This window comes from Dermacentor variabilis, chromosome 1 (genome assembly GCF_050947875.1).
Source record: "Dermacentor variabilis isolate Ectoservices chromosome 1, ASM5094787v1, whole genome shotgun sequence".
Taxonomy (NCBI): Eukaryota; Metazoa; Arthropoda; class Arachnida; order Ixodida; family Ixodidae; genus Dermacentor; species Dermacentor variabilis.
This window is the reverse complement of record NC_134568.1, coordinates 73689181-73711228: the sequence shown is the minus strand read 5'-3', so window position 1 is coordinate 73711228 and position 22048 is coordinate 73689181. Positions and strand designations below refer to the sequence as shown.

General features: G+C 45.0%; 1 protein-coding gene across 4 annotated transcripts in view; it reads left to right on the top strand.

Moving 5' to 3' along the window:
* LOC142579350 (lysosomal alpha-mannosidase-like) overlaps positions 1-21745 on the top strand; it is a 72900-nt gene extending 51155 nt beyond the window's left edge. For all 4 annotated transcript variants that reach the window (XM_075689473.1, XM_075689451.1, XM_075689466.1 and 1 more), the window contains 8 exons: positions 1928-2052; positions 4723-4824; positions 6643-6730; positions 9402-9488; positions 13048-13278; positions 16876-17031; positions 19086-19212; positions 21467-21745. In XM_075689473.1, the coding sequence (XP_075545588.1) occupies positions 1928-2052; positions 4723-4824; positions 6643-6730; positions 9402-9488; positions 13048-13278; positions 16876-17031; positions 19086-19212; positions 21467-21597 (1047 nt within the window). In that variant the 3' untranslated portion in view covers positions 21598-21745. The remainder of the gene's footprint in view (positions 1-1927; positions 2053-4722; positions 4825-6642; positions 6731-9401; positions 9489-13047; positions 13279-16875; positions 17032-19085; positions 19213-21466) is intronic.
* The last annotated feature ends 303 nt before the right edge of the window (positions 21746-22048 follow it).

The following is a 22048-nucleotide window of genomic DNA, read 5'->3' as shown; positions in this document are numbered from 1 at the left end:
CTACCAGCAGCAGACAACAGCAACAGCCACGCCAAACTTGGGAGGGTAGGCAAAGAAAGCTTCGCTTTAAAAAGGAATACGAAGATATATGTGCAGTGCTCACTTCGGAATGGTACCTCTGGCCCACATATTAAGACGTCTTTTTTTACCGTGAATAAATAAAGCATAAAACGTTGTGCCGTATCTGCGGCAATTATCTGTGTTATAACCTTGTACAAGTGTTACTCAAGATTCAAGTCTGACTAATCCAGCAGTAGTGCAGGCGTTTTATCGGTTCCAGATCATTTCACTGTTTCACTGTTGAGTTAATGCCGACTTTGCCACACAACCAAATGGCAGCACTTTTCTAAAGCCATTTCTTCAAAAGTGATACCTGTAAAAAGGATTACTTCAAAAGCACCGATACCATTTACTTAAAACTGGTACAATGTGTTATAACAGCGTTTAGAACATTTTACGGCGTAGGTCTACGTTTAAAAACAAATATTAAAGTCCACATAGCTTGGACATTTTAATTTCATAAGAAATATGTGCTTGCATGATTTGATGTGTTAGGCAGACATCTCTTTATAAAAACCCTTTCTTCGGGCTTCCTTATCAAAGATGAGCAGTAATGAGTGCTTAACAAAAAATAATCACGTTTTCCATTCAGGAGTAGTCTTACTGCTCAATACATTTCGGTTTCAGCGTTCTTGTTGTTTTTTTTACATTGCCAAAATTAGGCACACTTTTCTTAGGCTTTTATTCCGACACAAAAATTCACATAACCTTTAATTTCAAGCTTACGGTTTCTTTATTTTATTGGTAAATATCAGGGCCCTGCATTTAAAAAAAAAAAGGCTTTTATGCTAGAATTTTTTGTAAGAGAAAGCTTTAACCAATCCTGACGCTGGACATACTATTGGCGAAGGCCACCAGCCAATTACAAGGTGCACTTACGAAATAAGATGGGTTAATTCGATCCCTGGTTGGCTAATTTTGTATACGTTGAAATGTGTATTACGCAGATAATTCTCTTCAACGCTAGTAACCCGCCGTGGTTGCTTAGTGGCTATGGTGTGGGGCTGCTAAGCACGAAGTCGAGGGATCGAATTCCGGCTAAGGGGCCGCATTTCGATGGGGGCGAAATGCGAAAACACCCGTGTACTTAGAGTTAGGTGCACCTTAAAGAACCCCAGGTGGTCCAAATTTCCGGAGTACCCGACTATGGCGTGCCTCACAATCAGAGCGTGGTTGTGGCACGCAAAACCCCATAGATTAGATTAACACTAGTTATGCCCAATACACAGAATAGCAAAGTTTCCGACAAGCACATCTCGCCAGGCTCCTTGCATCGGAGTGCATGTAGGCTCGCAGCTGCGGACCCATCACCGTGTTAGCTCTCTGGTAAATTAGCTGTCATTGGCCTTCTTTGGTTGAAAATGAATGCTGGCGAAAAAAACAAACGACTTTATTTCTTCTTTCTCTGTTTAAAATGCTGGACTCTTATGTTTGTATTGCGCTTTTGTTAAGAATAAGATCTCAAAACTGAAACTGTTCGCGAGCTTCAAAAAAATTTCAGTTGCTCACATGGCATAGATGTTGTTATCTGGTGGCAGTTAGGCAAATACCGTCGATACAAACGAACGCAAATGAGTTCAACTGGCGCATCATACTCAAAGCCCGCTCGCTTTGGATATTTTTATGAAGCATCTAAATCCACTAACTTTGCTATGTGCTTCAATTGTGATTGACGTTCAGCGGTTTCCTTGACAATATGTCTTGTTAATGTCAGACATATTCACCACTCATTAGGTGTTGATACATTACTGCTCAGTAACAGATCTGGTTTCACATGGTCAAGCTAGAATATGTCGATGCATGGCTTGCAGTGCTCATGACGAACCAACATAACTGAAAGTCATTCCCGACTTGGTTTTCTCCCTAGAAAAATGGCTCGATTGTCCAGGAAGTTCACCAAAAGTTCTCGGACTGGTTGACGCAAGTGATACGAGTCTACGACGATGCAGATTTTGTCGAGTTTGACTGGGTGGTCGGCTCAATTCCGGTGGAGTAAGTATAACTGCGCATGGCAGAATGTGGCTTGTTATCTATCACTGCCGCGGCGCATTACGCTTTCGTGCTCATAATCAAAATCCCGCTTGTGCTTTATGTTTTCCCGCGCGATATTTAACACAGTAATGTGGCCGAAGCCAGACACACAAGCAGATTGACAGTCGTCGGCGAGGCTTTTTACGGAGACAAGTCACATGCGTGAAATGAACAGCTGGCGTTTTAAAACAATGGCTATGTGCGGTAGGTTTCCAAGTCGAACGACGGAAGAACAAGCCTCCACATGTGTAGAAGTGGTACGGCAAATGGAAAAGCTAAAATATGCGAGCTGCAAAAGAGCATCCTGCAATAGACACGACATTCTCATGTAGTGTGCGAGTACCACAGCGGCAAGCTTATCGCTACCGCTATTAGCGCCCGCTTTTACTGGCTGATTCTCTTCGTTTATTTTTCTAGTCTTCTTTTTCTTTTGCTGGTATGCCATGCGCTTACGGAAGTCTTGTTGCTTTAAGCGGCTGGTCGTAAACTATATAATGTTTGTTTTTTTGCATGAAGTCATTTTAAAGGCGAACTGCAACGAAATTTTGGACGGTGTAAAATATTTAGTTTCTGATAAGCGTGGAGACAGAGCAGCCTTCGTGGAAAATGTTACGTCTGAAATACCAGTAGATGCGTCAAGAATAGCCCGCAAAAATGTATGTTCTTGTTGTCAAAAATTAAAAAAAGAGCAGTAGTAATAATAAACGAAGAACCGCGCCAATAACGCTCGCCAGAAATGACGCAGAACCGGGAATGTTGCGAGCCAGCGCGGTTCCTCGACATGACGTCCGATATTAGGCGGCGCCCGAGGCGCGCTGGGATTTTCGTCATGACCGCTAACTACTAGGCGCATGCGTCGTCTGTTTAAGTGCAACTTAAATGCGGTTAATAAGAAAATTAACAATTATCAGCCTTGCATGTAGCTTTGCCAAGATTGCTTCGATGGTATGCGGGGTGATCATTCTTAAATTTTCTGGAATTTAAAAAAAAAAAGTCGCTTGTTGTACAAAACACAATTCTAATCCTTGAGCTTGATTGTTCTAAGAAGCGGACGTTACTTGCAGGAGAATTCGAACCACGTGTTCAACTCATAAAAAAAAATCACTACTTAACTTGTTAATTAATTAGCTTACGGCACATATTGCAATTCGAGAATTGTAGCCGGTGAGTTTGCTGGGCATATCCACTTGGACTGAATTTCCAGAATGACACCAATTTGGAGATGTGCGCCATCAAACTCGCCGTAAAAATGCGCGGTTGTCCCATTTACTTCTTCAACAAAACGCTCTTTTATGCATTGAAGCACAAAAGTGACGGGAACGCCCATGTATTTCGTCCGACACTGTGGGAAATAATATCGCAAAACTGGGGTCTGGGCAACTGGGCAAACTGGGCAAACTAACCCGCCACATTTCCCACAATGCAATATGTGCTGTAAAATAATTATTTAGGAATTTAAGTAGTGTTGTTTTATTAGTTCGTTGAATATATGTTTCAACTCCTCGTGCTAGTAATGTCTGCCTCTTGAAGTAAACCAGCTCAGGGACAACAATTATGCTATCTGCCACAGGCGATGTCTAAAATTTTCACAAAACTTAAAAATGATCACCCCGTATAAACGAACAGTGCAATGCACGCTTTTTTGTAGCACTGAAGGTATGCACCTTCTGATTCCTATAGACCCGCCGTGGTTGCTCAGTGGCTATGGTGTTGGGCTGCTGAGCACGAGGTCGCGGGATGGAATCCCGGCCACGGCGGCCGCATTTCGATGGAGGCGAAATGCGAAAACACCCATGTGCTTAGATTTAGGTGCACGTTAAAGAACCCGAGGTGGTCAAAATTTCCGGAGTCCTCCACTACGGCGTGCCTCATAATCAGAAAGTGGTTCTGGCACGTAAAACCCCAAATATTATTATTATTATTGATTCCTATATATCTTCTAGCGTCATTTGTGGTGATTTCAACTTATCAGGATTTGTGTGAAAAGCGCAAGCTTGCTGAGGCAGGCTGTCGGAAAAGTCACGCCACTTGTCTCACTTTCTCTTTTGGAGGTCCTTGAATGACATATCCATAGAATTGTTTAGGTAGAAATTTCTGAGGCAATCATCGGGTACCGCTGACCGCCATTTGAGAACCGATGACCATGTTGCACTGCCAGCGATCGAATTCCTACTTTGATCAAAGCTAGAAAGGTTGTTATGCCAAAGAGATTGCTCAAAACACCGGAGGTGATTGTTCAGGTTCTGCTTCGATGAAAACTGCAGGCCTATCGCTATTTTCTGGTAGAATTAGGATTACTTAAATCGCCATCCTGATCTCCTAGTGATACGAAACGTTCGACACAGAACGGTGACTTACTCAGTAAGTATTAAATGCAGTTGAGGGCCCCACGGATACCCTCTGGTTAGGCAAAATCGTCATTAATAAAACAGGTCACTGACCAATTTGATGACCGCAGTCTGACGTTTCAGGATTGCTACAACTCCCGAAATGCCAATGTCTGTTCTTGACATTAGTCAGCGACTTGTTTTGCGAAATATTAAATGCAGAATGCTGTTATCTTTGTTCTTGTGTTATTTTTTTTCATGTTTTCCTATCTTGTGATCGTACTTGTTCTCTCCTCCTCTAAAGCGATAAGAATGGAAAAGAAATCATCACGCGGTTCGACACCGATCTTAAGAATCACGGCGTGTTTTACACAGATGCAAATGGAAGAGAAATTCTTCAACGAAGGTGAGCATCCGTAGCACGTTTCTTCCCTCCCCCCCTACGCCTACTTCCCCTCATTTTTTTAACCTCTACCTTCATGTGAGGCGTCGAGAGAGGTAATAGACAAGTGTAGTTGCGACATGCTTCTCTGCTTGTTGTAGAAAAACCATGCAGTTATGGTTCTCGGTTTTTTCTTAATTTACTGCATGGTCCTTTCGTGTAATCTATCATCTTCCAGAAAACAAAGTTCCGCCCAGGAACGAAAGGTTAAAATTATATGAATAATTAGGTAACTCATAATAGAAAAAAATTGGCTAAGTTTGACAAAGGGCCAAGCTAGAGCTCGCAAACCTATTAAAATATATTGCTTTTATTAGGTTTAATAGGTATTGCTGTGAAAACAGACCATATATTAGCAATATACCGACGCAAATTTAAAGAAACTAGCACTTAAAGGTATGGCCACAGCTCTTATGTTGAGTGTGCTTCGCGGTATAATGCCCTACAGAGTCGTTTGGTGTGGTGACACTTGCACAACTTGCAATTTGCTCTAGTTCTCGTGGGCTTACAACAGATAGACATCTTCCGTGAAACGGCTGAGAGCCGTGAGGACAGTTAGAACAGCCCCGTTCACTCGCGAATTTTTGGGGTCTCAACGCTCAACTACGCCACAGTCAACTATGATCGAACAACTCTGAATTGCGCGGAAACAAATCCCCAGTAATGCGCAAAAAGCCCAAGCACGTTGTTATTGTCGCTATTATTTTTTTTAAAATGATGTTTGAGGTCGCACGTGCTTTTGACTCTCGTGACGCATGTAATGTATACTGGAGGGTCGCGAGTGAAAGCTTGTGAACGACAATAACGCGATGATTGTCACAATTCGTCAGAAACGATGTTAGCAGTAATGGGCTAAAGGGCGGCACGTGACTTGTTGCAGGAGAGTATTACTCTTTTCATGTGCGGTTAAAAATTGGCGTTATTGTTACTGAGAAAATTTGCAGAATTACAAAACACTGTGTATAACGTTCGAGATCGATGCTACAAATCTGGAAACAACTTAGCAACGATGCGTCGTTGTTATAGGTACCTGTCTGCGCGTGATGATAAAAACTGGGCCCGTATTTACAAACACCTCTTACGCTAGAATTGCTCGTAAGAGAAAATTCTGAGCAATCCTGATGCTGGATGTATCATTAGCGAAGATGGCCGGCCGATGGCAAAGAGCACTTACAAACGAACGTCTTTGTGAATTCGACCATTGCATGCTCAACTTGCTCGCTCAGCGTAGCATCTCTGTGAGCAGTGCATATTTTTCGAGTCACCGTAGATTATATTTGGCTCTGAACAATGGTAGCACACCTGGTAATAAATATTTCTTGCTGAATTTTAATTAACTTATGCTGCCTGCACTGAATGCGACCTGTCTAGGTAGCTGCCGTTTACTTGGGTCTGTTCTCATGCAAGGTCCGTCAATTCCAGCACTCCCGTGCATTGGACAAAAAATAGCGATATGAAAAAAAAAAGAAGAAAGACTGAATCTCTAAATCCTCGAATCAATGCGAATAAAATTCCAATAAATTAATATGTAATATTTCGTTTTCGAAAATTCAGTATTCATGTGCAGCATTCGATTTACGCGGCTGTTGTATCATGCGCTCTGGATTGGCTGGAATTTTCTCTTGCGAAACATTCTAGCGTCAGATCTCTCTTGTCAATACGGGTTCTGAATCTTAGGGACTTAATTGAGTAGGAAAGGAAAGCAAGTTCCCCATTTTCGTCAGTTCAGGTTTGATGAGAACCCTCGTGGATGAGCTAACAATTCCCGTTTTTCACTTTCAGCCTAAATTACAGGCCGTCGTGGAAGCTTAAAATCATAGAGCCAGTGGCCGGGAACTATTACCCTGTCAACAGCAGGATTTTCATAAGGGTAAGCTCGTAGGTAAATATTGAAAGCGCAACAAAATAGGCTCGTGCTGATGTCCTTATGTACATGGCGCGGCCTACACTGTAAAATAATTTACACACTTGAAGGTGCGTCAATAAGGGTGTAAGGGTGTTCTACACTGCAGAGGTAAACACAAATGATCATTTTGAATCGAACCAGTTCGTGAGATGCCAGGGGAATTGTCTTAATGAGAATTTACCTTTTCGCGTACTATAAGCGACGCGGGCACGGATAGAAAGACAGATGTTGATCTATGCCTGCGTGTCTGTGTCGGCGACGTTTAAGTGCTATTTTTGCTGGAATTGCTCTTGTATTTTCAGAGTTCAGACATGCAACAAATAATACACATAGCACTGCAGATTCTCAATTCTATCACATACGTGCGTACTGTCGGCTGAAACAACGTTCTTTTTATTCTTGAAAACTTAAAGTTGAATTTTTCACACCGATATGCGCTTTCCGGCTCTAAAAATAATTTTACAAAGTTTGTCTCATAAGTACGCTTAATTAAATTGAAATTATAGCTAGAGAAGTAAGCTGCTTTCTCTCTCAAAATATAGAGAAAGACCTGGTAATTGGATTATGTTCAACAGTGGACAACAAACAGCATGAATTCGTATTTACTGAAATCACTTTTATATAAACAGATGTCAGCACTCATTACCCCCCCCCCCCCCCCCCCGCCAAAAAGAAAGGTCACAGCATGAAAAAGTTGCAATCACTCACATGTGAGGAAGAAAAACTAGAGTTTTCGCCAGATACACTGGTATCCAACGGGAACATTATTTATAGGACGCTAACGAAAAAGACATAAAAAAACAATCGAAGCCAGCCGATCGCCATGGTTGAGACACTTGGCGCACCTTGAACATGTACACATCGAGCTTCTTTCTGCCAGTTTGAGTAAAATGGCTGAAACATGCACGTGCCACTTCCGTAGCGACGTCTGTCCTCTGCAGTGACGGGAGAGAGAACTAGCTATCAGCGGTTGTGCGCTTTTTAGATTTAGGCAGCTGAGAGTTATATCCATAGAGAGAGGGAGATAGAGAGAGAAATAACGTTTATAAGTCCCAAAGGAACTAAGGCCCTAGTCCAGGCCTCCTGGAAAGCTCATGCCTCCTGGTCTGCAGCACGTTCTTGACGTGCTGCACCCCAAGCGGCAACCGTAGTTTCTCAAACTTTCGTGGGGGAGTGGTACACTCCTCCCAGCTGTGGGGACGCTGGATATCCAGGCAGACACGCGAGCTCATTTTCTACGTTCGAGTGGCCTATTGCATAGACTGTAGTTCTCATGGACGTTCACAACCCTCCCTATTCTTTTTGTTGTTTTTTCCTTTCTTTGCTTTTCCTCTACGCTGTTCTTTCCATCTTTCATTTCCCCTTCCCCTCAGTACAGGGTAGCAAACCAGAATCTTATACGGTTAACCCATCCCGTTTATCTCTCTTACGCGCGCAGGTCCTTGCGCGGTCGATAAGCAGTAGTGGCTGGCTTGACGAGGAGCGCATATTTCGCTTCTCGAGGGTATACGACGGCGGAAACGCCTTGCGCGCAGTTAGGTACATCTGCCTGGTTCAGCGAGCGGCTTCCTCAGTGCTGCCTGTGTAGGGAACACCGTTCGTTCGTTGTTATGCGACTTTGTAAGTCACCGCACTCATGTGGTGTAACCTGCAAGGGCTTTGCAACACGTTTCAAATAATATAAACTGCTGACTGCCCCTGCGACTTTCCCCGTTGTTCTTAGAGAAAAATAGTTGTATCGGACTCGGTGCTGCGCAGGTAATGACCGCGCTATATTATATACTCAGCCCAACGGTCGCACGCAGTCAGGCTAAAACATTATATTTATTAGTATTTCTTTTTTTATTTATTTAAATGTTATGCCGACGCGATTTTGTCCATGCTCTGAGCTAGGGAATTCTCTTGCTCAATAATACCGGTAAATGACCTCCTTTATTTTCACTGAACAGGGGCAGAATTTACAAGGATTTTCGTTCGTAAGTGCCGTTTTCCATTGGCTGGCGACTTCGGCTCATAATATCTTCAACATCACGGTCGGCTGGCAACTGCCCTTACGAACAAGTCTAGCTCAATGCCCTTTTCGTGAATGCGGGCCCTGATTTCTTGCACCATATTGCAAATTCGTTGACGAATCATGACCGACTGAAACACACGCGGGGGAGAACAAGGCCATCATTCACAAAATTCTTTTTACGCTAGAGTTGTTCGTAAGAGAAAATGCCATTCCCGATGCGGCCGGCGAACGGCAAAAACGTACTTGCGAAAGCAAAGCTTTGCGTGAATTTGGCTCCAGAAGTGTTGCGGCAGTGTGAGCCTTAACGGGATGAAGCAGAATCACGATTTCAATTACGTTGCGCCACGCGCATTGTACTATGCCGCGGAATTCTATTCTCGATTCCGACAGAATAGACATTACCAATCGGGGCGCAATTATAAATTCACTGAATTTATAATGGTTTTTGAAATTATCGCCGCTGCAAGCCTACATGGATTTTATACGCAAGCGATGACTCGTCGTGCCTTCAACATGCTTACACATCAATTGACCCTGTGTTGGTTTATCTTTATTGTTCGTTCTAACTAACTCACAGCATTTTGGTTTTGCGTGTCGTTTTTCCGTTTATTTTTTTTCCAGGACACCAAGAGGCACCTTCAGTTCACCGTGCTCACCGATCGCTCTCAGGGAGGCAGTAGTCTGCGCAACGGCTCAGTAGAACTGATGGTAAGCGCAGACTTTTTTTTAATTTTTTTTCACACGCAACAAAGGGAGGTAGCAGGGGGGCATTACTGTACTCATGCGGATGAATACATACAAGGACGATAAAAAAAAAGACACCCTGCTGTGTCCACTCATTTCTCTCCTTTAGTTCTTGCATATACGCTTCTTCGTCCACTCTTGCACGGCCGTTCAGTGGTAATTCATGTCGACTGGTCCGGCTGCGGGCTCCTACTCGAAAGATATTGCTCTATTTAGTTTAATGCGACAGCTTGAGAACCCAAGTCAGCTTGGAGGATACTCCTTTCTTTTCTACGAGAATGACCCTTGCGGTGGCTCAGTGGTTATATCGCGTTATACCACTGAGCACGAGGTTGCGAGTTCGACTCCCGGCAGCGACGGTCGCATTCTGATGTACGCGGAGTACGAGAACGCTCGTGTACGGCACTTTTTCTGCCCGTTAAAGAACCCCGGGATTGTCCAAGAAGTTAATCCGGGCCCAGCCGCTACGACGTGTTTCACAGCCCGATGTTCATCTAAGGCACGTTATATATATATGTTGTGTATGTATGAAGAGAAGATTGATTGTTTTTTTAAACCCACAAAATGGTGACGTAGATTGTCGAATTTGAACGAATTTGAATTTTCCACCTAGCCTGTCAGGCGTGTTAAACAGCAGCAGAACCCGTACTATAACGAGCCCCTAATTTGGCAAACAAAATCGTATGAATATTTGCTCATTGTTGTAGGCAAATTGCAGTGGCATTACGTTAACGAGTCTGGCAATATTCCAACTGGTGCATCTTCGTGACTGTGTTGGTGCTTGTAAGATAGCCGCGTCGTCGAGTGTTACACACTATACGCCGGTGACCACCGCCAGTTGTTACAAGAATCGTGTGTGCCATCTCTTTAAGCCCTTGTATATTTAGTATATTCAAAGGCCTGCTCTGTTTCTTCGCATTCCTTGCCTGACAAAATAGTTGGATAGCAAACGCCCACCCTAAAAAAAAAAAAGAAAAATGAATACGCGTCAAAGTGAATAAGGCGCCGCGTTTCGTAGTGGGTTTAGGAAATTCTATAAAAGCATTATAGTCGCCTTATAAATGTCTGCAAACGAGCGTATGAAGCACAGGATTCTTTCTTTCTTTTTGCTCGAGGGCTTTGATTGCTGGAAACTTAGCGGAAAATTATCAATCGGCATCGTTAGCCTTCATTCTCGTCTCCTTGGTGGTAGATATGCGACTCCCGTCAGCGGCAGAAACGCATATAGCGACGACGTCGAAGCGTCAGCACTTTTGCTTCTCATTGCACGAGGATTTCGAGAACCTCGGTAAAGCTGCACATGTAAGCAATATAATGAGCTGTCGCGCTTAATTTTGGAATATCTATGAAGAGTCGATCCTGCGTGTTCTTTATCGCGAAGATCTATTGCGTGTTCAGCACGGTGGACACGTTTGTAGAACGCTGTCACGCTTATGCGAGATAAAGGGGCGAGTTTCCGACAGAAATGCAATTTTCTTGGCCCTAATTGTTACAAACTTGCTATTTACGTTACAGTTGATTTTCGTAAAATACACTGAATGTCCTTTTGTTGAACATTGATGTTGAAGCGACTTGCAGCAGACAGACGATCAATGAAGGCGCTTAGTGCGTTTTCTTCGTTTATGGCAGTGTTTAATTTTTTTTTCTGGAGAAATACAGACAAAATAAATTTTCCGAGGTCGATAGCAAAGCATGTACACATACTCGATGGGGAGGATGTGCTTCTGTTTGCGTGGCGCGCAGTGATTAAATAGCTTTCCTGCGACATGTTTGCTTACTCACACTTCGTTATACGTTAAGCTTATTGAAACGTCCTCGTATGCACTGCAGTAATTACGTTTGTTTTTAGTAATTTCATAGATAGGTGATATCGATTCGTCGTGAATTGTGTGCCATTTCCGTACGAAAAATACAGGAAAGGTATGGGACTGCCAGAACATAAAAGGTTTCTACAGATATTTTAATTATTTTAGAGCAAACTAATTGGTTGGCGGGCGGCTGCATGTACAACTCGTAGGGACGCAATGCGTCCTGTCAAGAACACTAAGCCTGCTATGCAACGTCGGAAGGTTTTATTTGTAAGGTGCTTTTTCCCCGGCTTTTCTCGTAACGAAGAATCGCTCTTTAGCTAGATTTGTACAGGTCATGCTATGGAAAGTGTCTCACCGTCCTAATCAAGGAATGATTGCCGCCTAGAGGTGGGCCAATATTCGAAACTTTCGAATAACGAATATAATATTGTCCTACCCGATTCGGTCATCGAATCGAATCTTCACTATTCGTGAACACGACTCTTTCTGCATAGTCTTCGAATATTTTAGAGACGTCAACTGTGCTGAAACATAAAATTGGAGCGAAGGTACTAGAAATTTCTTCCCCTCGGCCTTGCATAATGCTCCACTTATGCTTTTAATAAGGGAAGTTTCAGGACGTGCAATGTAATGAATGACAAAAACGTATTCTAAAACTATTCGAAAAGTTTTCGATATTCGATTCGATTCTCTTCCGGCACTATTCGATTCGTATTCGATGCGACCTCAAAAATTGCTATTCGCACGCCCCTGTTGTTGCTTCTCTCCGGTCTAGAGGGATTAAGAAATGTTTTATATGAGGGCTTTTAGCAACAGCTGATGCCCTCATATAAAACGACCTCATTACGACCTAATAAGATCGCTGCGTACATTAGCCCTAAGCATGCACTAAGCAAGTTAAGCACCAAAAACAAAACAGAAAAAAATGTTTGTGCTTAAATCAACGTTCCCAGCGCAGCATGGTTAGTCTGTATGCGAACGTTGCATGGAACTATACGCTCCGCATTCCGCCTGGCCACTTCGGCCAGCAGCAGAACCCCTATCCGCAAAAAAAAAAAAAAAAAACCCTTACGCTAGAATTGGTGAAGGCGGCCAGTTAGTGACACAGCTTACTTATGAACGACGTTCTTTGTAACTTGGGCCCCAGAGTTTTTGGTGATTTAGAATACTACTCCGGACTGCTCGTTCCCTGTATGCGCACTGGCGTTCTGATTAGGTGGCTGAACCACTTGAACCGTAGAAACAGCTGAAGCCCTTCAGCATCACATTTTGCATGCCTCTATATGATTCGGTAGACTGCATCTATTCGTTCGCTTGGCTCCCCCACGTTGGCAGAGGTACTGTGAATCGAGCCTGTCGAGAGCCAAGAAGACCGAGGGCGGCTTGCACGAACATTTAATAACTAAAATAGTAACCAATTTAAGAGCGCGTTATAGTGCGCCACCTCAGGGCTCGTACTTACAGCACTTCTGTTACGTAAGCACTGTCCGCGATTGACCTTTAGCTTGGCGATCGTGATGATTATCTCGCCCATCACTACCCGGATTGACTGGGGCCCGAACGCGCTCCAAATAGGGAAACGCTTTCACGCAATAAACGTTTTGTGAGTACGAACGAAATTTGATTTGGCCAGAGCGAACCGAAACAGGCGACGACGCGTCGGCCGTGTAACAATACGTTGCCTCACAGTGTTCCATGGCGCATGCCTGCAGGTTCACCGGCGGCTGCTGTACGACGACGCATTTGGCGTCGACGAGGCCCTCAACGAGTCGTACTACAACGGCCGGGGCCTGGTGGTGCGCGGAACCCACCGGGTCTCCCTGTGCCCCATGGCCGAAGCTGCGCAAGTCCACCGGCCGCTGGCCATGGCGACGTACGCCGCCCCTACTCTCTACTTTGCACCCGTCGACAGCGCAGCCTACACGTCTGAGTGCAGAACCAACGTAAGTGCAAGTCCGAGGCTGTTGAGGGCAGGGCTACCTCGAGTATGCTACGGTAACTAGCGCCGCGCTTTCGAATGCCGCTACGATGTGAGACTTTTTCACACTGTAAAGCAACGCTGTTTTTTTCTTCTTCGAATGGTAAGCACGGTAGTAATGCACCGACGTTTTCCTGCAACAGGGGCCCTATAAGGTAAAACTATTCCAATATGTTTCTATTCCAATCTCCTGACGTGAAATTTGCGTAACCACCAACGCAAGCACCGGGCGGTCACCCGCAGTGTTGTCTGAACAGACCAATCAAACGCTCTCCTCGTTCATATATAGGAGGTCACTTTTGTTTGCTTGAAAAACGAATAACATTGCCTACACTGAGCGGCTTGTCGTATCTAATTGGCTGACAATAGGCGAGGAGAACGCTCAAGTGGAGAGGGATTCGATGGGGCCGAGCCACTGCACTGAAAGTCGATAACCGGATGAAGAGGGTGGTGCCGGCGTCTACGATTGGTCGGCTTTCACTTACTTAGCTTGCGGTGGCTGGTCGAAAATCGCGGCGGCATGCAACGGAAGCTCAAGAATGACGCTTAAACGGACCCTTAGCAAAGAAGAGTTGGCAGAATGAGGGGGTAAACGTCCCGAAAGTGCTCGAAAACGTTACACGGCCTCTCAAGAAGTTTTATTATACGCAAATACACCCATGCTCTCCGGCAGGTGCGAGTAGCCAGTGCCTCAGCGCTCAGCGGCAGCCGTCTTTTATTCCTTTCGGAACGGGGCAGCCTGCGGCTATTCCGAAGAAAAGTCAGTTTTGTTCGGCATAATAATGAATCTTTAATGCGTACACGTCACTTTGACGCGCTGAGTTTGTGTGGTTTTGTGACGTCGCGTGACAGGCAGGTGAAGTGGGTGCAGCCCGAAAACTTTTTAGCAATAGCCGAGGGCTAATGGCGAAAAGGGGTCGAATCAGAAATAACTGTTTTTTTTTCTGTCAAATCATACATAATCAGTGTGTACACATCATATCAGATGGGGAGGTATCGCGGTTTTCGTGACGTCGCGTGACAGACAGGTGAAGTGGGTGTGGTCGAAAAAAGTTTTGGACCAATCGTGGAGGGCTGATAGCAGAATTGGAATAGAAAAGTTTGGAATAGTTTTACGTTATAGCGCCCCAGGTGGCCTCCGGAACACTCTCCCGCGCGAGAGGTTTTCGGCGGACCGCCTTGCAGAAAAATAAGTGGCCTTTTTTGTTTCGGAGCATTCTTTACGTAGACACTTCGTTTTAACTGCCCCCACAACCAATATACGTATACTTGCAGCGTAAGATTTCCAGGGAAATGTCAAATTATGCTTATTTTTAATCCATACGGAAGTGAACACTGAGCACAGGCTATTAACGACGTTTGCATTGGCTGGCATGACAACGCTATCGTCGCGTATTACGTGATTTCGGATTTCACTTACACGTCGCGTACGTCGAGTTTGAAAATTTCCGATATACAGTTGAATTCAGTTGTTATATATTATCTTTTCTTATAATTCCACCATTCCGCACGACCAAAGCGGTCATGTGCTTGCTCATGCGCTACGCCTGCTATTAGTAAATTTACAGCCATAGGCGTAATTACAGGCACAGGGTAATTGGAGATCACTAGAAGAGGACTTCGGCCTGCAGTGGGCCTAGAATATTCTGCTGCTGCTGCTGATAATGTGGATGGCGAAAATAATTTTAGACGGCGCAGACTGCTATAAATCATAGAGCCCATGAATGAGATTTATTAAAAAGAATAATCAGCACAGGATCAGTGTATAGTCTTTAGTTATCATTATCGTTAATGCGAATAGCAGTTCGAACCTAGGAGATGGGCTCAACGTTCCTGTCCGTTCACAAGCATTCTAATAAAAAAAAGTCCTGAAAGCAAAAGAAATGTCATTCACCCGACAGTAGCAGGAAGTTACAAAGTAAACCCTTACGGGTTTCATAGAAGGGAAGCCTCGTAGTATTAGCAATTTTTTTCTTCGTGCATTATCCGTCGTTATTCTGTCTTTAGACTTTTCGTTGGGCTTTAAAAAGCTCTGAAGATGAATGTGAACCAACTAGACCGCTTGTCTATCTTGCTACTGAGATGCGTTCTCTCTGATAAACCCGTATGAGTTTCCTTTGTTGCTTCGTGCATACAGTCGGATGTGCGAAAATTTATCCCTTTCATGAATCTTCCGACTTACCGACCTCTAACCACTAATTCAGGACCGTCTGCTACTGCGATCAATCGTTATAAGCTACGAAATGGTATAAAGGTGTCCGTCCCCGGCTTAGGATCGAGATTACCCGAGCTGTACCGAAGGATGCGCAGTAAGAGGGCACGGGCTTCGGCACGGCGTGTGTGAAGCTAGAGGCGAGCATAAAAGAAAACCTACGCGTCGGTTATCGCCAGCAGTGCGGTACTACGGAAGCAAAGAAGACGCTTGCCATCGGACCGGAAACGAAACCCGAAATCGCGTAATACGCGACTGGCTCAGGCTGAAAAGACAGCAGCCCAAAGGGAAGCAGCCCGGGAGCGGACGCGTGCTCTTCAAAACCGCCAGGCCGCTGCAGCAGCAGCTTGAAACGAAGCGTACCGGGAAAATAAAAGAGCCACGAGATAATACCAATAATTGTTGTTCGAAGTAATTGAGTTACGGGAATCAAAGGATAACTGTAGCTCGCCAGTTCTTTTCTCTTCTTTTTCGATCGGTTCAGATTCTGTTGCGCCGCACGCAGCAAATGAAACGGCATTTAGGTGATTTATGCCTTCTGGTGCTTCGATCAAAAAACTCTAACTACCCCTTTTATTCAAACCTTAAGGCTCACTTGTTAACAAAGGTCGGTCCAAGCCGCATAGTGCGGTCCTCGTATTGCGTCATTAGCGTTTGAACGCTCTGGATGAGAACAAAAGCTCGCGTCCTCGCCTTCAGGAAATTTTAAGCGCTCATGATGCCACAAGTTAGCGGCAACCGCAAGGGTCTGAGCCAACGCTATCTAGAACATCTTGTTCAGTTAGTTGCTGCAGCTTTGGTAAAGGAGATCGCTCATCAAGCTAACACTATGCATACGGACGCATTAAATACGCTCTCGGTTCGGGTCAATGCGCAGTGTTAACTTACGCAGCAAGTTCCCTTACTGCGTCGAGTAACACTAAAGAAAGACGGTCACTATATAAGGTCGCGTAGGAAAGGAGGTATGCGAATCGCTGAAGTTATATATTATAACATTCACAACATTGAAATGGCTCAGGCAAGGCATTCCGAGAGAGTTAAAACGCTTATTTCTTGCCGCTTCCCTCTGTTATTACAGTGCTCGACGTTTTGTATGTCCGCGGAGTACGGCGCGCGCCATGTACTTTGCATGCACCATTTCGAGTTCATCTTACGTGCGGGCGGAAGTAAAAGACAGAAGATCACGCTCCTTTTGATTATCATGACATTTCTCGGTGGCGTTCCCCGGGCTATTGCAACAGAAAATTTAGAAGTGGTTCCTGTACGCTATGCTTCGTGTATTTGCGCTCCTTCCATAGAGCCAAAAGCTTCATCGTAACGTCTCATCAACGCACAAATGCTTGCACGCAGTGCTCGGCTCTTGCGAAGTCACTGCCCCCCAACGTGCACCTGCTGACCCTCGAGCATTGGAACAAGGGAGAAGAGGTTCTGCTGCGACTGGAACATTTCTTTGAGTATAAGGACCGCGCAGGAGAACTCTCTAAGCCGGCCAATTTTAGCCTACAGGTGAGAGGTTCTGATGACTTCTTTCGTATAGTCGAGAGAGCGTGTACGCTTTGCGAATGGCGACAGCGTGGTGATAGCGAGCCCGTCTCCGATGGTTTAGCGTTATGCATACAGGAGTACGGGCGCCGCTGCGAAGGTATCAGCGCATTTTTATCGCGGCCACCTAGCCATATCTATAGCTTCGCTTGTAAGATCTCTAAGTTATGTATAGCACTGTCAAAACTTTAGCCTCCGAAACAATCGAACGATCGTGTCGTATTTGCCCGCTGCGAATACCCAAAGGAGCGTACTTTCTCAAAGCCAACTGCCCCCCCCCCCCCCCCCGTGTCTCTCTGACCAAAGTGCATCGGGGACAAAGTTATCAACAGGGTGTCGGAACGAAATATTTTTTCGTTATGGTTCTGGTTTCGTTCCACTGATTAAAGTTCCCTTCCGGTTCTGCTTTAGAAAGGAAAAAAAAGACCCGTAATGGTTCATAACGGTTTTTTACATGCAAAAAGTTGCGAAGCAGAGTAACGACAAAAAACAGTATTTATTTTTCTCCCTAACTGAATTCTGAGATAATGCTCACTGCCTTGAGTCAAGGTATTGTGCATGATCTCATAATTCATAATTCAAAGTCAAGGCACTGAGCATAATCTCAGAAGCAGCACGTCATCGAGTGCACTCGCACAAAATGCGAGACCGCTGTACTGATAAAACGAACTTAAGCGAATGATAAAACTTCGGTAACAAAGCGCTGCAACCGTAGAAAATGAAACGACAAGCTCTGCAGCGCGCAAGCCCTGGGTTTTGCTACCATGCCGATCTGCTAGTGAACCGAGCGGCAAGCTTAGATTAGTGGAGCGCTCGAGCGGCTATCGCTCGCACTATCCGTGTCTCAGAAACACGATAATGCTGACGTTGCCTGACGTCGGTTGCTTGGGAATGCCGACTTTCGCGTTGAACCGACAACCGGTACAAAACATTTCGGCTTCACTCCGAAACAAAATAATAAATAGCGTTTGGGTTACGTTTTCAATCTGGTGTCAAAAATTTCGTTTTCCTTTTTCGTTCTGTTCCGACACACTGGGTAACAATATAATTTTTTTTTATTGTTCCGATAGCGATTATACGAACACTCGAGCTGCGTTCGCGCCGTTAGCGTTGCTGTCGTGCTGTCTTGGTACCGACGACGCTGCTTGCCGGGCCCGCGCGTGGAGAGGTTGCAAGGTCTGCAGAGCGGCGCAGTGCGCTTGGCTTCACCATCGACGAAGCCATGCGGACGCACAGTCTCTGTCCACTCACTCGGCTCTACCGCTGCCAGCGCAGCATTCTCAGCTTCCGCGGCTCGCGCAAGTGTTCTGCGCACGCACATATGCGTTCCTGCTGATGAGGAGCCGTGTGCATATACCACACCGTGGTGCACGGACTGGTGTCTGAGCATAACGTAGACTAAACGTCAAGCTATAATTATCTATCTAATTATATTATTGGGTGCTAAAGACGCCGGCGGTTTACAGGTCAGCCTCATCTCGTGTGCACCTTCGAGGTGCGACGCCAGTAACGTGGTTGGCAGCGTTCTTCGATTTGCCAGTGCTGCCTCGCGCCGTGTGGCTTCCGCACATACTGTTACCGTACACCGTGTGAGCAGCTCAAGCGCCAACACTAGACCTTGCTACCGCTTTCAGTGCTTCGCCTTCGGTTGAAACTGCTATTTTCTTAAAGTTAAATTTGTCAGGTTTGAGGCGACGTCCAAGGAGAAAAAAAATTGCGATGCTCTAGGTAAATTACTGCTCACCTTCGCTATACGTTTTATCATGTAGTCATTCGTGCTTGCAATTAACAAAGAATCATGCCCCTGCTGGTGCCCCTGCACCTGCTGTGCCTACTGCTATTTCCACAGCGAACCACCTTTTCTTCAATCGAGATCGAAACAGCAGGTATCCTTGCAGCCGCAACTGTGCGGCACCTATATATATATATATATATATATATATATATAATGTGTGTGTGTGTGTGTGTTAGAGCACGCAGCAGTAGAAGCTTACTTTCATTTTTGGTCTTTATTTCAGGCTGTTTTTGTGCGGACGATCGCAAGTGTGGCAGAGATGAACTTGGCCGCCACGAAAACGAAAGAGGAGACCGTGCGTCTCCAATTCCAGCCCAAGTTGAGCTACAAAACTAAGCGCTACATGTCAGGTGTGTTGCACGTATGTTTCCACGGCGTGTATTGCTTGCGCGCACGTGTCCTTGTTCAACAGCGCCTAAAGGCCACGGTACTAAATACAGTCTGAGCAAGGTGAAGAACTTGCCGTCACGATGACGGGAGGCGGCGGCGGCGCCACCAATTTCGGTGCAGTCAATGGGACGTGGCCGTCCCCGGCGGGTGACGCGCGGGCGCGCGAGCCCGTCTGCATGATACTGTTGTAGGAAAGTCTACAGGTGCAGGCTTACTCGATATACGAGGTTAAAGGTCAACTGCGACGAAATTTTGGACCACGTAAAAGGCTAACATTGTGTACATGTTGAACAGGCCTGCGTACAAAAGTTTACGCGAAATATACGAGTTCTGAAAATCTCGCAAAAGCAGATGTTCTCCATGGAAAAAAAAAAAAAGAAACGAACAAGCGCCGCCATTACCGCTCGCCGGAAGTGGTGCATGGCCCAGAACGTTGAAACAGTGCAGCTCCTCGGCATTCTCTCCGAAATCAGGCGGCGCCCGCGGCGTGCTGAAATCTTCACAGAGGCGGCGTGCTGGGATTTGCGTCATTATTCGCTGACGACCAGGTGGACGCGTCGTCTGCTTGTTATTTAAAGGCTGCTAGTATGAAAGTTAGACAGTTACCAGTCCTGCAGCTTTGTCCAGATTTCTTCAATGAGATGTGTATACTAACTGCCTTTCTTCGTCCTCTTCTTTATTTAGTGCTATGTTTATTAAGTGTTTGTACTATCCATTTGTAAATAATTTAATTCAAGTGGAACCCGCCGTGGTTGTTCAGTGGCTATGGCGTTCTGCTGCTGAGCACGAGGTCGTGGGATCGGATCCCAGCCACGGCGGCCGCATTTCGATGGGGGCGAAATGCGACAACACCAGTGTACTTAGATTTGGGTGCACGTTGAAGAACCCCAGCTGGTCGAAATCTCCGGAGTCCTCCAATACGGCGTGCCTCATAATCAGAAAGTGGTTTTCGCACGTAAAACCCCATAATTTAATTTTAATTCAAGTGCAGTTTTGTTGCAGGGAGGGTATAAGGCCTGGGAGGAAGTTTTGCAAGAGTGTTTACAGGAATTATTGGGCTCAAAAGCATATGGCAAAGAAGCGGATAGCCAACAAACTAGTCTGCTTTTTTTTTCCTAAGCCCTTGCTGCCTAAGTGCCCTTCTTCAAAGTGTGCGTCGCAGAGCCCTCTTTTCTCATAAATAAGCAGCTTGTGTATTCGCGAAATATTGCAGCTCGGAACGCGTTCATATAGAAAGCACAAAGATGCTTCGTCAGAGATATGACTGGGAACACGCAAACGTCGCTATCGTTGGTACAAGTAGGCTGTAGGCCCATTACCACTGAAGTTGTTTGGGTGACGACCAAGGACCATGAATAACATTAAATTTTTGTTGCGTTTCCCTCTTTCTCCTCTATTTTTTTTTTTGCCTGACTGCGTAGCCATCGACAATCACGGTATATATGAAGCCTTACTTCATATTTGTTCGAAATATTTTAATTTAATCGGAACCGTTCGAAATGTGGTTCCATGCAGAAAGTGTCATCGCTGATATGCAGAGGTAGAGGCCACGTGGTATCACATGCAACTGAAGCGTGCATGCCAGTCAACACCTGGTCTAATGGTCTCAGATCGCACACTGCCACTGAAAAGTGGGCTTTCCCGCCATTTCCCGCTAGTGCCTATTAGAGCTCCGTCGCGCATCAGTGCACTCACCGCTATAAGTCTTAAACTGTTTCACAGAAACATTCTTCGATTTTATGTTGAGGTTACACGTCGAAGCGAGTTGGCTTGCATGTGCTTTACAACACGTGCATGCAAAGACGCTCTTCGTTTCGTTATCTCAGGCACCTGAAAGGTGACGCACAGCTCGCTTTATTAAACACTCACGCACGCACACACACACGCACACGGACGAACGGACGCGCGTTATAAATGCGTTATAAAACATGTGTTACAACTGCACATTCATAGCGAGCTAATTAAACTTTCACCGTCCGAATTGCGCAGTAAGAAGGCTGCTAATCTATGCACTATACGCACTTAAGTATCTCTTTAAGATAAACGTAAAATAAACCTAAAATTATTTTCAGACTTACCTAGTGTATAACCTTATTTGCGAAGTTATTAAGCATATTCACCCTTTTTAGGGCAAACTGAAAAAAAAATAAGAAAAGAAAAGAAAACGATATGATCGCGCGATTCATCCATTTCGTTATACACATTTGCTCGCAGGTGACCACAAGAGATCAACGCCGGTATATGGCCCGGAATACTACGTGTACCTGACGCCAATGCAGATCCGGACATTCTTGGTGACTTTCTCCTTGAACGACAAGAAACATATGGCGTGCTCCAGTGATTAAAGCAGGAAGACTGGCCACCACGCAGATGCTCAGTGATAGAAAATTCTCGTTGCGCATCGTGTCTGCTGCTGACGCACGACTTACGAATCGACTGTATTCGAAACGAAATAAAAATTTCCTTCGAAAGTGAAACACTTTTCAGGCAACACACATGTGTCGATAGCTTATTTAATTTGAAAGGTTCAACTCTTCATTAACGTTAAAATGCATAATTCATGACGAACGTATCAGAGAGAAAGAGAAAGAAACGCTTGGATGCAGGGACATGCGCCGAATTGCACAAGAATTAATGGCTGCTTATGGTTCTTTTCTTTTTACGATAAGCGGCCATTTCCATCATTTTATGTTTTTTTTAATCATTTCCCATTAGTCAAAGCGCAAAACTACTGCATTCGAAGTTAGCGATGATATGCTTTTCCATATTTTCCCGTGTTACCTTCTTTTGCCTTTG